This window comes from Parus major, chromosome 6, assembly GCF_001522545.3.
Source record: "Parus major isolate Abel chromosome 6, Parus_major1.1, whole genome shotgun sequence".
Classification (NCBI taxonomy): domain Eukaryota; kingdom Metazoa; phylum Chordata; class Aves; order Passeriformes; family Paridae; genus Parus; species Parus major.
In genome coordinates this window covers 25,506,323-25,523,562 of record NC_031775.1, presented here as the reverse complement: position 1 = coordinate 25,523,562, position 17,240 = coordinate 25,506,323, and the positions used below count along the sequence as shown (strand labels likewise).

General features: G+C 37.6%; 1 protein-coding gene across 4 annotated transcripts in view; it reads right to left on the bottom strand.

Annotated features, from left to right (window-relative positions):
* VTI1A (vesicle transport through interaction with t-SNAREs 1A) overlaps positions 1-17,240 on the bottom strand; it is a 258,961-nt gene that overhangs the window by 91,325 nt on the left and 150,396 nt on the right. For 2 of the 4 annotated variants that reach the window (XM_015632972.3, XM_015632974.3), the window contains 2 exons: positions 11,366-11,436; positions 6,964-7,036 (listed from right to left, as the gene is read on the bottom strand). In XM_015632972.3, coding sequence (XP_015488458.1) covers positions 6,971-7,036; positions 11,366-11,436 — 137 coding nt within the window. In that variant the 3' untranslated portion in view covers positions 6,964-6,970. The remainder of the gene's footprint in view (positions 1-6,963; positions 7,037-11,365; positions 11,437-17,240) is intronic. The other 2 variants (XM_015632970.3, XM_015632971.3) reach the window with 1 other exon arrangement.

Genomic DNA, 17,240 nt, shown 5'->3' with positions numbered 1-17,240 from the left:
GAATGCGTAAAATTCAACCTATATTGTTCTTTTACAGTTATAGTGTGAGTGGTGTCAAGAGGTTGATCCTTCATCAACTACTGGCCTTAAAGAGTTTGACTTAATTGATTTCTGAGAAGTTGTCTCCAATTATTTCAGCAATTGCCAATGCCAGCTTTTGCTAACAGTTTCTCTCCTTCACATAAACATACCACATTCAAAACACGTTCACTACCTTCACTATTCTTGAATACCCCATCAGAGAAAGCTCATCCTACTGGAACCTCCTTGTAGCCACCACAGGAAAGCCCTGCACTATTTATGCTGACATAAGACATGTAAGACATGGCTTCTCATGGAAGCATGTTGTGTGATACCTGCTGTGGTTCACACATGACAATGCTGGCTGTGAAATGCCTTTTGTTTCACTCATGACACCGAATCTTTTCAGGCTCTAGCTGCTTAATGGTAGGCAACATACCCCAGTACAGAAAACAACCACAAAGAGTTACATGATACTGAACCTATCAGGATGCTTTACATTGTTGGTATGTGTAGTCTAGGACTAGCTAGGATAATTATCCATTGGGATCCTGCTTTCCTGCAGAAACACAATTGTGTGTTAATGTTCTTTCCAGCTGTTCAGCTGGACATGAGTAGACAGAAGGGGAGCAAATGAGATAGCAATTCCAGATGATAGAAAAGAGGGAATGGAGAGGACAGAACAAAGACCATTGTACACTTCAAATAGGAATGGAAAAAAAGGAATTAGAAATGTGGTCTGAAGAATGCTGAGAACCCTGCTCATAATGGCCATAGTGTAGGCAGCCTGACATGTAGATAAAGCTTTCCAACAATCTGAAAAATAAAACAATGCTACCATATAAATGCTCTTACCTCATCGAATGAGGGACATCCCCTTCTAAAGCTGCCTGGGCACAAGGAGATTAAAACACTGACTTATTTTATCCTATGCATTTAAGTTACTAGATGTAAAGATCAATCGTGATGTTCTTTTTTCTTCCAGGTTTGAAGAAAACTTAACTCTGTATCACTTAGGTTGTTAGAGATGAAGGTTTGCAAAGGCTACGGTGGCATTAAACTAATCCCAGCTACATGCCTGCAATGTTGAAATTGGTCCCTTTCTGTCAGGCATTCAATACCTGTGGCCTGGAACTCTCCATGTACACTGATGGCTGGTGGTTAAATAGCAGCTCAAAAGAATTCTGCACCCTCCATGGTGCACGAGCTGAACAGTATTTCTAACACTGAATGAAAGTAGGGCAAGATTTTTCAAAAGTATTGTGGAAACAGCACACACACAACGCTGTCTGTGAAAGAGGAGTAAGGTTTAGAAAATGGTTTTCCATTGATTATTAAACATAAGAAATGTATCTTACATGCATCAGATTACATCATACCTAAACTAAGGACAGGGAACCCGCATTGTCCCATGCTATTTTAAAATATTTGCTGTTCAGACCAATAGTTACATTTCCTGTTTTCTGGCTGGAGTCCTAATAATGAAGAATGCTCACTCTTGGGAATTCTGCTGACGACACATTTATGTTTTCCAGATGTTTTGTCCATCGCTTCAAGAAAGAAACAAGGTTTCTTTTTAAAGTCAGAGACAAAGCGAGGAACAACTAGGTACTAATTAATGCCAAGATTTAATCTGGAATAACAAGCAGTATGTTCCTCATCCAAGGACTAGACTGTGATTAACAGCACCACAGAGTTTATCAGTTTCCCTCTGAAAAGATTCAACACTTCATAATTGATAAAGGTTAACTGCATAACAAAGCACAAATGTACAATAACATAAGAATCAAGTAGCTATATTAAATGCTTAAAAGTCAGGAAAATGATAAAAAAAGTTATTATATTGACAGTAACAAGCACTAAAATGTCTTATGCATGTTTTCTGGTTTCCAGTTAACAACAGAAATATTAAGGACATAGCTTGCAAGGAGCACAATAAAAGCTATGCTGCCCCAAGAGATGACCCAGAATCATCCTGCCACTTACTGCCACCCTTATTCAGTCTCCCTGAAGTTAAGGAATTGCTCCACTGGTTTAAGTTAACCATATGCTTAAATATGCTCCCAAAACAAAGTCTAAATTACTGAAGTAAACAGCTGCAGCTGTAAATATTCAACATGGAGCAGCCATCCTGCTTGAGGATTTACCGTTTCAATCATTCTTCAGTATCTTGAAGTAAAAATAGAAATATATGTACAAAAAAGTTGTTGAAACAATTCGTACTCCAACTTCTTTTGGCTTGAGACCAAATATCCTGGAAAGAGGAACTCCTCTATAAGCATGAAAACAAGGCAAATGTAGCTCTATGTTAAACCCCACGCTGGATCAGTGATACAAAGACCTGCCTTCAGAAAACTGCAGAGACTCAACAGTCATGGCCAAATATGACTGAAACAGGCTTTAGCTCAGAAGAAAACTGGTTTTTTGTCATGGACTTTTGGGGATGGAAACATATTGCTAGGGAAAAAGGCAGTGGTAACACTTACTCTTTGTTTGGATTTGTGTCCACAGGGACATGACTATCCCTGCTGCTGTTCTTAACATATGGAAATGTGGGCTTTGTAGCCAAGCAAGGAGGAAGAACAGACATCCTTAATTTTGCACATCTCTACGAGCAAGAGAAAGCAATAAAGGAGTCCTGTGGATACACTGCTGAATGGCCACGACCCAGGTCAGTGGGTGGAGGCAGAGCACCCCACACCCTGCTTAAAGAACTCCCTTACACTGATTCCTCAGCCCAATGACCACAACATCACCACTGCTGGAGCTGACTGACAACTACTAGAAATAAACTGCAATCCAGGCCCAAACTCTGGAGTCCAAATCTAAAAGTCACATTTTAAATCACTTCTGCTTAGAACCAGAGGCACTGGACACACGTTGGATGATGGGAAATTTCAGTGAGATACCTGGAGAATTTGTTTATTCCTGCTGCTGCTGGAACAGATTACTCAGGCAGGCATTGCTATCTCCAGCCTTGGATGTGTTTGAAATGTGACTGGAGAAGAGTCTGAACAACCTACTCTAATGATACTTGCTGTGAACAGGAGGTTGGACCAGATGACCTCTGGAAGTCCCTTCCAACTTAAATTGGCCTACAATTCTGTGAAATGTTGAAAAATAACTGCAAGGTCTGACATATTCTAGAGCTCAAAAGTAGAAAAGATTTTGACTAGCAGTGATGCAAGAAACAGGATTCCCAGAATGTTCCTGGAAAGAGTGAAAAAGCTTCATCAGAACTCTCATTCTGTTTCTGACTGCAGTCATACTGGTCATGCAGCTGTTGGCAAATCACATAACTTATTACCTGGGAGCTGCACTGGACCAGTACTGCCTCATTTCTATCAGATAGAGGTAGTATCTCTGCCCTGTTGGAAATAAAATTTTAAAAGTCTCTTTTAAAAATGCAGATGTGTTCATAAGCTCCACAAAACATCATTGATAACAATCCAGAATACTGAAATCTGAAGATTAAAGGAGTATTTTTGACACAAAAATTTCCTGGTGAACCAGACAGGATAAAAGGTTGTTCTGGAGTGTAGCAGCTATTCTTTAAAACATTTTCCTGCAATTTGAAGGGAGTAGACAGAACTTATCTGCTAATTGAAAAAAGATTCAATTCTACTGAAATTTTTATCTGGTTACTTTTAGGTTTGTTTGTTTCCCACTGGGCTGTGTGTGGCTTGGAGACTTTCCAAATTCTTTTCTTATAAGCTTTTCTAGTCTATTGGCTTAGGATATGGGCAAAACCCTGAAGATATTTCAGAACACATTCTTTTCTACTTCTTTCCAGCACACTGTGCGTTCCCCAGTTCCCACTGGGGTACAGGCCAAGGGATAGAGACCTGAGACAACCCATTCCAGTGCCTCACCACACAATATTACAATAAAGAATTTCTTCCTAATATCTAATTTAAATGTACTCTCAGTTTGAAGCCATCCCCCCTGGTCCTAGTACTGCCATGCCATTAGAGGAACATTAGTTTAGTAGGACCTAAGTAGCTGCTAGAGAAAAACAAAAGATCATGAATGTGTATCTCATTGGTATGTGAGAATGCTTAAAAACACTTATTACAAAGATACTCTTACCCACATACCCAAAATATTGTGAGACAATAAATTCCAATGCATAAGGCTGAATATCTTATTGCTAGAGTAATAAACTGGGACAGGAAGACCTGTCCCTATTATGCCACTGATTTCCTTAGTGAGCTATGGCAACCTACAAAACCTGTCTCTGCTTTTATTCCCCATCTCCAGAACATTTTATGCACAAACACATGGCCAGGGAATTTAGGTCATACAAAGGCAGTAATTTAGCCCTCTAGCTATCTAAATACCTGATCTCTTAATATATTCAGTCAGATTCAAAGGAGATGCTGCTTTACCTTTCCCAGACAGTAAAATTAGAAAGAGTTAGGCATTAATTTGAAGCACAGGGTGTTAGCATGGCATATGGCTTCAAGCATGTTAGCAAATATATATTGTGGGAACAGCCACTACATTGAGAAATGTTCAATTTAACATTATCTTTTCTGTATAATATTGATGTGGAGAATGGTCCTCCAGTGTTTTATTTCATTGGTTCCAGTAATTATGTACAACATTGTGTGGTGTGTACTGAAGTATGCAGAAATTAGGACACAACTGCCAATCTGAGCTAATTATATTTCTTGCAGTTGTATTTATCTAATACATGCTTATTTCTTGGGGTCTGTATTTCATGATTATTCTTGTAACTAAACAAATTGGGATGATGTTGAGGCTGGGATAATGCTAGACCCTTCTACCCAACAGTCACAAACAAATTAAATTCACTGTAGGTCTATAAATTGTGTGGTTTTAAACATCCTGAGAATTGCCTACTGAAAGCTGCTTCTATGCTGGCATTGCTCTTGGCACATTTACCTGACCTGAGCTTAAATTCTAACCTGACTTTCATCTAGATGGGTGACTCAGCTCAGCTTTTTTGTTGAAGAAAAAGGAAATCCAGTGCCTCTCTGACACACAGAAACATGCCATCATGGTGTTCGACTACACAGTCCTTTTGTCTGAAAAGAAGAGCCCAAGTATATCTCAGAAAGATCATATTTTTCATTTGGCTTATGGAACACTTATAAACTAGGACTCCTAACTGTGATTCCCAAACACAAAACAAAGTCAAAGGTTACAGCATATGTTTTTGTTTCAGCTTCTCCAAATTACTTGCAAATGTATTCAAACACAATATGAGGAGATACTTTATTTTATTGAAAATAACAGACTACAGGGTGCTGCAAAAAAGGCTGGGGTACCTCAAGCATAAACATGGAAAGAATACATTGGTTTAGAAACCCATAAATCCTTATTTGAATCTGCCAACCTGAAAGCCAAGTAAAGCCCGAAAAAACTATTTTTCCTAAATGCTATGTCTGATTAAGCCATACTATTAAATGACAGCTGAACTTTAACATTAATATGATATTATTTAAATAACTGCATGATTTTTTTTACACTAAAATGATGAATGATTTTTGGACAGCTCAATTGACATAAAGCAAGAAACCCCTTTAATGAGATTTGACAAAATGGAGACATATGCAGAATATTCGTTACAGCTCATGTCGCAGAGCCCTTCCGGGGGAGACTTGGGTTTGGTTGGTGTCTTTTCTTTTCCTTCATTTTTTTTATAGTTTATTTTGATTGTCTACAGCCACTGAACCATCCCTTTCAATTGCCACTTCCTTCCTCCATGGATTTTGAATTTAGCTCGTGTCATTTACATATTACTCTTAATCAGAGAATTTTGTATTTTACATTTTGGAGTTGGAATTGCAACAAATCTGTGGAATGAAGGCATCAGGTTCAGTCATTTTAACCTTTGTAAATTTGGTATACAAGGAACTAACAAAGGTATTTTTCTGAGGAGAAACAAGGCTTGTGCTAAAGGACAATTTATAAAATTCCAGTTTTCGTATTTCCTAAGCTGAGTGACAAATCAACAACTCACTACAATTTTCTCCTTTTTTTCCTTTTTTTTTAAAAAAAGCAAAATCCATTTAGCAAATACACAACATAAAAGCTTGTGGCAAGGGTAATTTCAGACTGAGCTCTTCAGAGGATGCACTAAACTCCTTTAAAACTGTGCTTTCTTAGCACCCAGCACCACTTATTGAGGAATGCTTTTCTTTAGGAAGATGAATATGTACAGAAGTATGGACATCACAGAGAAGCTCAGGTTTTGTTTCACTGAGTAAAGAACACATATCCAGAGGTGTCACTAATTAAAAAAAAACTGTCTGAGAATGCACTGATGCAAATTTAAGAGGAGAAGTAATCAGTGGACAACTCCCTCCCTTCAGTCCCATACAGAGTTTTAGGACATTGCACAATTTTCCTTTTCACATCACCTCATTTTGATCCCAGGGACAATTTTCATAATGTTGAAAGCGTGGAGAAACATGCTAAAACCATAAGGGTTGACAGTGTGTCTGCCCCATCTATTTAGGCAGAAGTGATAATTTTAACCTTTTCTCTGCACATAAATTTATGCTGCCCCAAAACATTTACCAACTTTCTCATTCTAATAGGCAGAAACCCACCTCAGAACACCGAAATCACTCAAGAATAAGAAACACAGGAAAGCATCATCAAAAATTCTTAATTTTAGAACATATATCCAAACCCCCCCCAAACAAATACAAAGAAACAAAGATGAGAAATCACTACACAAGGAAATACAAAGAAACAAAGATGAGAAATCACTACACAAGGGCTGTCCTTCAGGATACAGAAAATTCTTTCCTTAGGCATGACAAAGCCTTCTACCACCCAAAGACATTCTACACAGCAGCACGGGTAAAAAAAGTCAGGTACACCATCAAAATGTTGAAGCTAAAGTAAAATTGAAAATAAAGGCATGGAGGGAGAGTAGAAGAAAAGAAAGACCAGAAATGTCCCTACCTTGGCCTTACCTTCGCAACATTCCTGTCAAAATCCTGGAACTCTTCCCCAGGTTTGCATCTGTTTCTCTAAGCTGGGGAGAAAAGAGTCCCATTAAAGGTAAAAAGCACATGCACCCCATTCTGTACAAAGGACAGGATTTTCTACAATCATCTGAGTCAGCTAGCTTCAGGTTTAGCACACAACAAGCTCAAAAAGCCACCAAAGCTCTGAAATTAAAAAATCTTTTGTCTTAGTTTACATTTACATAAATATGAAACCCAGGGAAGGCAAATCATTGAGGTAACAAAGGTGAGTTGGGATAAAGAGGAAAAGCTTTACAAATAAAGGGTTGCAGTAGACGTTCTATACACTGGAATCCATAATTCCCACGTGTATTTGTATTGTTTGTGTATATTAGTGAAAGGATCAAGGGATGAACAGACAGCCATGTGCTGTTTTCCTGACTCTTTATGAGAAGAAAAACGTATCTTTTTTTCACTGTTCTACAAAGACTGTAGTTTAAAGAAAGAAACAGAAATACAAAATATATCCTTTTAGCAATCCTGTGTGAAAGAAATATGTCTATACTGCCCCTTAAACACAAAACTTGTACTGACCTTCCAGCAGCCACCTCTGGCCTGGGTGCTCAAATGCTTTGTGAATAGTATATATACATGTACAGAAGGAATGGCTGTACAGTATATGTGTGGGTTTTTTTCATGTAAGGAACTCTCACTCACTGAAACAACCATTTTGGCAGTTTATTAAGATAAAGGAAACCTACAGTTTAGAGCTACACCTAATTAGCTGTCTTGTTCTACAGCTCTCAAAAATACTGCAAAACAGGTAAAAAACGAAATAGAGTAGATGAAAAGTTATGAAGCAAATTAATTTCATGTTTATTTCTATTGCTTTTTTGAAAGGGATTAAAATGTCCCCTCTCTTTTTGTGTTTATTAGTGTCCCACAAAAGGAAATCTAGAAATTAGAAGTTTATAGGAAGAATGGAGTTACTCTTCTATTGCCTCTTTTGCCAGTGGCAGCTAGAGAAGAGACATCTTTTGACATTTTAGACAACTTGGAATGAGCTGGACGTCAAAATCTACTGTAAAAAGATAATGAAATGATTATGACTATTTCAGTTATGAAATAGGAGGGACCACAGTTTCTAACATGCCCCAAAACACAGCTGTGTGTACATACATAAAAACATTCTTCTCCTTATGAAAGCTGAATATTTACCTCTTCATTATCAAATCAGACTGAAAGGATTACCTGAGTCATTGACTTCTTACTGAAAAAACTTCGTTGTAGTAGACAAAATGCATTCTGTGTTACAAATCCATCAAAACTAACACTGCTGAGGAGAGTGGCAGTCTTCCAATAACAAATCACCTTCACAATAAGAAACCACTATTATATCTTGAATATTTGAACAGCAGCAATATTAAACCCAGTCTCTATTCTGGAGCACAATACTGTAAATATTTGCTGCCAGATTTAAGGCTTATTCCTGAAATCAGCAGGTGATGTGACAATCAGTGTCACATAACCTTTCTGAATAAATTTCTTCCTTATTCTTCTAAAAGCTATTAAGAAAATACCAAGTAGAAGCTGGGACTGGATAACACCAATCAAGTCTTGCTCTAAGCAATATCATATTCAGTGGGAAGGCTTGCACTAACTCTCAGATCTCTGTAATTATGTGCTATGATGGAACAAAGATGAGTATTATATTCCAGGGAGGCCATTCCCACATTTTTTCCTGATTCATCTAGACAATTCAAGCTCCAGAAAAACAGTTTAGCCTGGTTTGACACAAGTAACAGAAGAAAAAACGTCACAATAATTTTTAAAAGGCTCATTAAAAAGCCAAGTTCTTATCTATGCTAGAAGGGAATCTGAAGTACAAATGTATGCTTTACATTGGTCTTTTATTATTCATAAAGATGCATTTAACACTTGGGGCTTCTCCTCCCTTTTCACAGAAAAGTAGCGCTCTCCTTTTTACCATTAAGTGTTTGATCCTAACTTTCCTCTCTTGCTGCAGGATTCTACCTGACAGCTGGAATCAGTGCTGATAGTTAGGAAGGGAAAGCTGAATCTTAGAGGTTTGACAAACTCCTCTAAGCAAGATGACCTCATGTTTTTATGGAAATAAAAAACCCACAAAATAAGCAAAAGAAACATTAAAAAAGAAACAAACACGTACACACATACTTGGAAGATGTCTAGCTACCTCCCAAGAGAATGCAAGGAAAACACCTTTTCTTCCTGCTCTGGCAGGAAAAAAAACCCACATGAAGAGTTTCAAACTGCAAGTTTCTTTTTATTTAAAACTAAATTATTTGATTGTAGTTCTTCCACCATTTCTTCACCAATATCAGCACATCACAGAAGTGTGGAATGGAACTGGTGGAATGTGAACCTCTTAAACAGTGTATTTTTCACAGAACTGCTGTAGTGAAAACATTTTGAAACAGGCTTTGATATTAGCAATGGCAAATCTACATAGTTTTAAAAATAATATTAAGAATGACAATGAGAAAGCAGGAAGATGAACAAGATGCTGACTTGGTATCTTGTCTGCCTTAGACAAATTTTGAGGTTTTCTTAAAAAATGTTGCATCTTTTAATGTCCTATATAGTCCAGTTAACCTATCTGACTTATAGCAGAGCTTTTATCCCTTCTCTTTGCCTTCAGAAGACAATAGGAATTTTAATCTACAGACAGGAAAAATCATATATGTAAATTTAATCAAACCATTGAGACATCAATTTATTAACATTTTGCCTATAATAAAATCTTCTTAATTTTCAGAATATTGAACTGTTAAAGCTCACCATCATACTGAAGTTGACAATTTCCTTCCAGTACACAAGTTTATTCTCTGGTTGATAAGATAATAATTCCATGGTTTTAATGTACAGCTATTGTGCATTGATAAAACATCCTCTGTTCTGGTCTTTTAAAATCTCCAGAAAGTGGGAACCTAGACAAATTATCCAAAATCTCCCCTAAATCTTCATCTGAGTATATCTAGACAGCTGGAACAGGTCCACCCATGTGGCTCCACTGCAGAACTTTTCTGAATTCCCTAAAGAAAATATTTTAAGTGGTTTCTGATAAAAGCCACTGGAATTTAAGATCTTCCATTGTGACAAAAGGTTTTTTTACTGCACTATGCTGGAGTGTGTATGCACTGCACTTTCCTAGAATATCCTTCTTATTTTTAATCTTGCTCTTTGCATCTTACAGGTTTTGCCATCAAAGAAATTTGATCCTCAGGTGGAAAGCAATGAAAAGGAAAAGTTATGCTATGAACCATGTGTACATTGAGTGATCAGAACTACATCCCTGGGATATATAGGATCAGCAGAAAGGAATACTTGGCATTCATCTCCATTGCCTAGGTTTTATTTGTCCAGCTAGAAACAGAAAAGCATTTCAGACTCAGCAGTCACAGGGGGTGTAAGGAGTGGAGGTGAAATAAGACACCAAGTTGCCAGAACAGAACTTGGTCAATCCTCACAATTCTTAGTTACGTTCAGATGTTACATACAGATCTAGCTATATTTAGTGTTTTAAAGTAGCTAATGCCCAGCACTTCAGAAAGCAACTGATACAGCTGGCAAAAAAATGCCTCATTAATACTGTTAGAGGAAGCTTTACTAATGAAAGTTATCCAAACGAAGAAACTCCCTGGGACGGATAAAAAAGGTTTTTTAAGTGCCACTGATCAGTTAAGAGACACGTGGAAGAATCCAGCATTGGAAAAACTGGACACTTGGGAAAGTATCTGGACAACATGTTATGGACACAGAAAGTCCTGGTTCTGTGAGCAGAAAGCAGAGACAGAGCTGGGGAGTTCCCACATGGACACTCAGAGAACTTGCACACATTGGATGGGATGGGCTTCTGAGCCTCTCCATTAACTCTGCACTCTGGAGCTGATCCCCATGGAGGCCCCACGAGCCAGAAGTGACACAGATAAGTGACCTTGGCTGAGACAGAGCAGCAGTACCTGCTCTTCACACACACCTGCCAGAGGGGCTGCTATTTGCATCTGCAGCTACAAAGAGTAAGGTTGCTCAACTATTAGAAGCTCACTGATGACACGGAACTGTTTCATAGGAAGCCCAAGAAGTCATTGGAATTGACAGCACAACAAACCCTTCGAAGGACAGAACATGGACCTAACTGTGACAGTGACAGAAGATTTGCCTCCAACAGCACATTTGGTGACTACAGTGTGACTCCCCATCAGAGAGACTTGGCAGGATGGGGCCCATGTAAAACACCTTGCAAGTTCTCCACTGCAGAGGGTGATTATATCTCATCTGGATTATTTTTCATCCACAAAGAACTTGCCCAATGCAAATAAAATGCAGGATCAGCAATTACTTATTATCAAACTTACCCTTTCCCGAGCACGCTGGATCTTCTCTCTGTCATGGCTGAGGTTTTCAAGCATCTCCTGTCCAATCTGCTCTGCATTAAAAAATGAAAATGTAAATCATGAAAAATACAGCTCATGACTGTGAGGCCTCAAAATGCCAAGTTAGATTCTAACAAAGCATTTAATACATGTGGTAGCCTAATCACTCCTCCTAACTGCAAAGATGAATACATCATTATATTAAATTTTAAGTTTTTCAAACAACATAAAACTGAAGAAGCAAACCAAACCAGAAGCTGCCCCTCTGCAGTCTCTTGAGATTGTCTAGGCCCTGGGAATTGATGCTGACCTTTGATCTGTGAAACAAAGGCAAGAAGACTTTCAGACTTGCTCTAGATGCTGGGTGCTCATACTTCCTATCTACTCCTTAAGCCCAAATAAGTCAGTAAGCCTTTGCTAAAACACCAGCCATCCTTGTACATCTAAAGACACAGAAGTCATATTAGAAGAAAACCTCTCTCAGTGCCTCTCAGCATTTACCATTGATGCTTAAATGAAAGCTTTTTCAGGCTCAGCCCAGTTACTGGAGTCTGCTTTGCTCCACCATGGACTGTTTCTGGCTGGCTTAGAGATAGGCTGTAATCTCCTGATGTTTTCAACAGCAGACAGAGACATTAATTTATTGTCATCACCGTTTGTTTACACAGGGGTTTGTTTGCTTCCGCAGCTTATGCTGAACCAAAGGTTACAAAATTATAGTGGAGAGGCCTCAAGATATGGTACAAAGACAACACAAGATGCCAAAACTTTACTCTTCAAACAGCTTCAATCAAATGCTTCTCTAACACTGATATATTAGCAGCAAGTATAGAGAAGAGATTTTAATCTTCAAAGCTCTATAGAAATATTAAGAAACCCTCCCTGTATTTCCCTGAAGGAGAAAAATAAGTTAAATCATTCCCATTTTACAGATGGGGAAGCAGGAAGAAGGAGCTGAAGCAGCTGTAGCTTTGCCTCAGGACACACAGCACGTGTGAGACAACCAGCATTTCTGTACACATTCATTTAGGGTACTTAGCAGGCTTACCAGAGATACCAACCAAAACAGTAAAACTACAAAAACATGGCTTTTTTCTCCCCCTAAACAACAACAACAACAAAAAGCATTGCTTTTGTTCTGGTGAGTGAGTGGGATCTTAAAATGTCATTATTCAGGGAGCCTTGAGAAATGGATCATTAAAAATTCACCAATATGGTAGTAAACACTATTATGATTATTATTTTTAATAGATACAGTCCATTTTCAATGAACAATCCAAAGTAGAATCACCTCAAACTTTAAAAGTTTGAGACAAGCAATGTTATTTTTAAATCCATTTAACACAAGGTACACAGTCTGCCAGATAAAGTCTGAGGAAATTCATTACATATATATTTCTCTATCAGTTGCCAAGTATAGTACAAGTAAGATAAATATTTCCTCTGACCACAAATTGACATCCTCATTATGCTATCTTGTCCCTCTTGGCTCGCTGCTCTTTACTTTTAGCTGTATATACAATGCCTCCCAAAGGTGAAATGTGGTAAGATACATGGGTTTGGAGTTAAAAAGGCTGCACAGTGCAGTGCAGTTACACAAATGGCAGCCTCAGAAAGCAATTCACGAGAGCCTTGCCTATGTTTGCATGTCAAAGGACTTACAGGATGGAACTATACTGAGCTTTCCCTCATTAAGGCACTCAAAAGACTGTAATACACAAACAGATATATGTGTTCAATATAATCCAGGGGAGAAAAAAAAAAAAAACCCAAAGCAAAATCTCTTAAAAGAGAGTAGAAAAAAATCAACAAATTACTAACCTAGTAGCATGAGGTGAAATGATAAAAAGTGTATTTAGTGCTGAAAATTACATGTATGTTTGCAGACATAAAGGAGTATGAAGTGCAGATCTTCCTTCAAAGGAATAAGTATAAAATACATAGTTAAAATGGTTTGGTATCTCAAGAACAAAGCTCAAATATATCTTTGTAGGAAACAGTTTTATTTTTATTACACCGATTTTTAAGCAAGTTACTGTGGGTTTGTATATTTTTTTTTTCATCTTCTTCCTGTCACTGGCAAGTTCACACTCTTAGCTTTTTATAATGATTGAGTTTATTTTCCAACCATCAATGTGACAGCAGCATCAACTGTAAGTGAGGGTAAAACACCGTCACTTTGACGAATAGTGTATTTTCCTCTCATTGTCGATGACTGAAGACATCAATAAATAAGGAAGGAGAGCATGTCAGCCAGAATATCACAGAATGAATTGTTGATATGACACTTAGGGATTAAACCTTCAGCCATGAAGTTCAACCTAGCAGAGGGGTCTGAGAACTGAGATAGTTGCGTTTCTTCCCAGCAGCCTCTATAGATAAATAATTGGACGGATCATCAATTTTACAGGAGCAGCTTTACTCTACATGCACTTTCGTTGATGATCTTTGGCCTTTTTTGGGCTAAAATAACAACATAAGTTGAACAAAGAGACATGAAGGAGGTAACATAATCTCACAATAAGTTTGCAAACATAAATTGACACCTTTATCTTCTTCATAGCCTCATTCTACTCAGAAAATTCACTGATGACAGTGAAACTTGATTTTTAGCTGGAAGGTCAAGACAGTCAAACAAAAATATTATTACATAGAGAAAATAAAGACTTCTCAATGATATGAAGACATGTCTCCTCACTGCATTTGCAACTGAAAGCACCTGGGACTAGAAAAAATGTAGCATTAGCCCACAGTACAGCTAATTACAAGGTTGATAACATTGCTATCTGCTTGCTAACATTTTCAGGTGTCCCCACAACTCTGATGTTTTCCTTCCAGATAAAACATTTATCTATGTGGCAGATTCATGCCTTTAGTGCAATGGTGCTATATAGATCTTCCCAGCCAACACAGAATGCAAGTCATTGATGAAGCTACTACAGTTATGTGAGAAGGTCAGGTTTGTAAGATATCCTGCAGTGCATGAATTAAGACCAATACACAAACTGAAGGGTGTTGCCTGTTGCCAGCAATGGTGTTATTTCCACAGAATCTTAACAATGTCAATTATTTGGGGATTATGCCAACCTTTCAATTGTTTTGTATGGACAATATTTAGTATTGTATAGGAGCAGTCCCAAGTCCTACCGAAGTCTGAGTGGTGCTGCCTCCTCTAAATCATATTCCCAAAGAAATGCAAAAAATTAAGTTCTAAAATTACATCTAAACTGTGAGAAGCAGAAGGGTGAATGCATTTACAACATTATTATCTGTGTACTGACAGAGGGCAGGAATATTCAATACAGCAATTATCTCAGTCTTAAACAATGCTGTGATGGCCAGAAAAAAATATTTCTGAAAAAGTACATAATGTTAACAAGCATCATCCTTAAATGGTGGATGCTAAAATCCACAGCTCTAAATGTATTCTGCCCTAAAGGTGTTTTAACAAAGTACGGGAAGAGATCCTTTTTAGTGCCAAGCACTTAAAAAATGCCATGTTATGAGTCCAACACAAATGGAGCCTGTATGAGACTATGCAAGAAAAATATAACATTTCTTATCCTAAAACACTGAAATTGATTAGAGGAATGAATACAACTATTCCCACTTGAAGAAAAAAACAACACACCCCCCCAAGTACAACAAATGCAAACCTAACTTCCCCCTTCATGTGTGCATAAATTCACACGTGGTTTTCAACATTTATATTGAGATAAACCCAAAAGACAACGATCACTTCTAGCAACGCTTTGCACTCCTGAATAAGCTCTTTCTTTGGAATTTGCTTGTAACCTGTGTGCAGCATTTATTTATACATCCAAATTGTAATTATTTAAAACGTGGTCTACAGAGATTGATTTCTAATACCTACACACACATCAAGGACACAAAATAAGTTGTGCTTGACTGATTTTCTTTTACTTTTTCTTGCCTTCAGCCATTTAAGAATTTATGTACTTTATCAGCTAAACTGATTCTGAAAGAGCTTTTTCTAACCACTCAAGCCAATAATACTTTTTTGCCCTAAGAATGACTTACATATTTACTCAAGAGACAAGAATGACATGGAATGAGCCTCTCCATGCTTTTAGGATAAACAAACATGCATTTTTATGAATTTTGAATACAGACTCCCCATTTTTCTTCCCACATGAAAAATAAAATAATCCAACATAGTTCACAGAGCACTTTTTCTCTCAAAGTGTAGCCTGTATGGGTGTGTCTATTTTGTATATATATATATATGTGTGTGTGTGTGTGTGTGTGTGTGTGTGTGTGTGTGTGTATAAAAGTGTCATAAGATGCTGCAGATATCTTGATATGATTTAAAATGGGAAAAAAAAAAAAAAAGCTTAAAACCAACCAAATTACAGAGAGGATGCCCAGAAATATGATTTTCTCAGTCTCATCATATATATAATCTGAGCTACGTAATTAGAGGTTGGAAAAGACAAATTAATTTACACTGGGAAAAGCAGAAGATCATGTTAAAAATCGAGATGGCTGTTTTACAGAATTGTGAAATACACTATAAAAACCACTGTGTGCTGACCAGAGTAGGAATGGGGAAGAGTTCCAGGCTGAGATCCTCAGCCATGCCATTTGGGGAGTGCAATTGTGTGCTGTGTTTGCACAGAGACATCACATGCTCTGAAGATGTAGCTAAAGCTTATAGAAGATTTTTGGAAACTATGCTGACACAGGCTGGGACTTTTTTTTTCCTTAAAGACACTCCATTTTGGACAGGTTAAAAGTTTTGATTTTAGGAGACTAGGACAAATCATCAACAGCAGTGTCTGGGAAAAAACACTAGAAAGTGTTAAAAGCTCACTTTTCAGAGGTGACAGCAAGCAGATTTACAAACTTGGAAAATATAGGTTGCAGGAGTTGAAGAATTCAGGGTTGAGTCAAACACCTTATGCTTCTGACAGCAGAAAGTTAATAAAGAAAGTGATGACATATCTTGAAGTATATGCACACAGGTAAAAGTAAAATAAATCCCCCAGTTCACCATCAACACATATTTACACTGAACAGCTGATATAATTAGAAACAGAAGGATTTAGATTATTAAGATTATTAAAAAACAAGTACAGGGTAATACAGATAAATGAAGGATAATGTAACAGCCATAAGCCAACAGAGAGACAATTTGTACAGCGTTAACAGAACAGTGAAACATTAGTTAGTGCTCAAACGCCTCAAGAATCTGCCATGAAAATGTTAATCTGCATGCTGCTAAGTGGTCAGTTAACACAATAAAATAAAAATTAGCTACTTTTTATAGGGATTAGTTGGCTTCTTCAGCAGAAGCAAATGCCATACAGGTGGGAAGAGCGCTGACAATCCACAGCATTCACCAAGGACATCCAACACTTCCAGAGCTGTCAGAAGTTCAGTTGCAAGAGAGGATAAAAGAAATTGCCCAGTTTTACTGTGGAAGCAAGTAACATCTAAAACTACCTCCCAAACTTCCAAAGTCCAAGATGTCCACCAAAGTAAAAATACAAACAGTTTTCAAATGAAAAGGTCTCCCTATAAGTTATAATGGATGTTCATGAAATTATTTTTATTGGCCAAGAGCAAAAGGGGTTGCTTGAGACTGAGGTCAGAGAAGCCAGAAAGAAAAACATCCAGAGCACCTAATCAGAATTCAGTCTTTGTGCTTTGCTCAAAATAAAGAAGAAAAGATATTTGAGGAAGGTGCCACATGCCTTTAAGAACAAACTGGGAGCATTTCATAACCAACACCTCCCATGGTCCAGGCCTGGTTTGTCCTTCCCCAGTAAAATAAAAGGCAGATGAATGAGAAGAAAATAGGATAAAGAAAGAAGAAAGATGACAGACCTAGTAA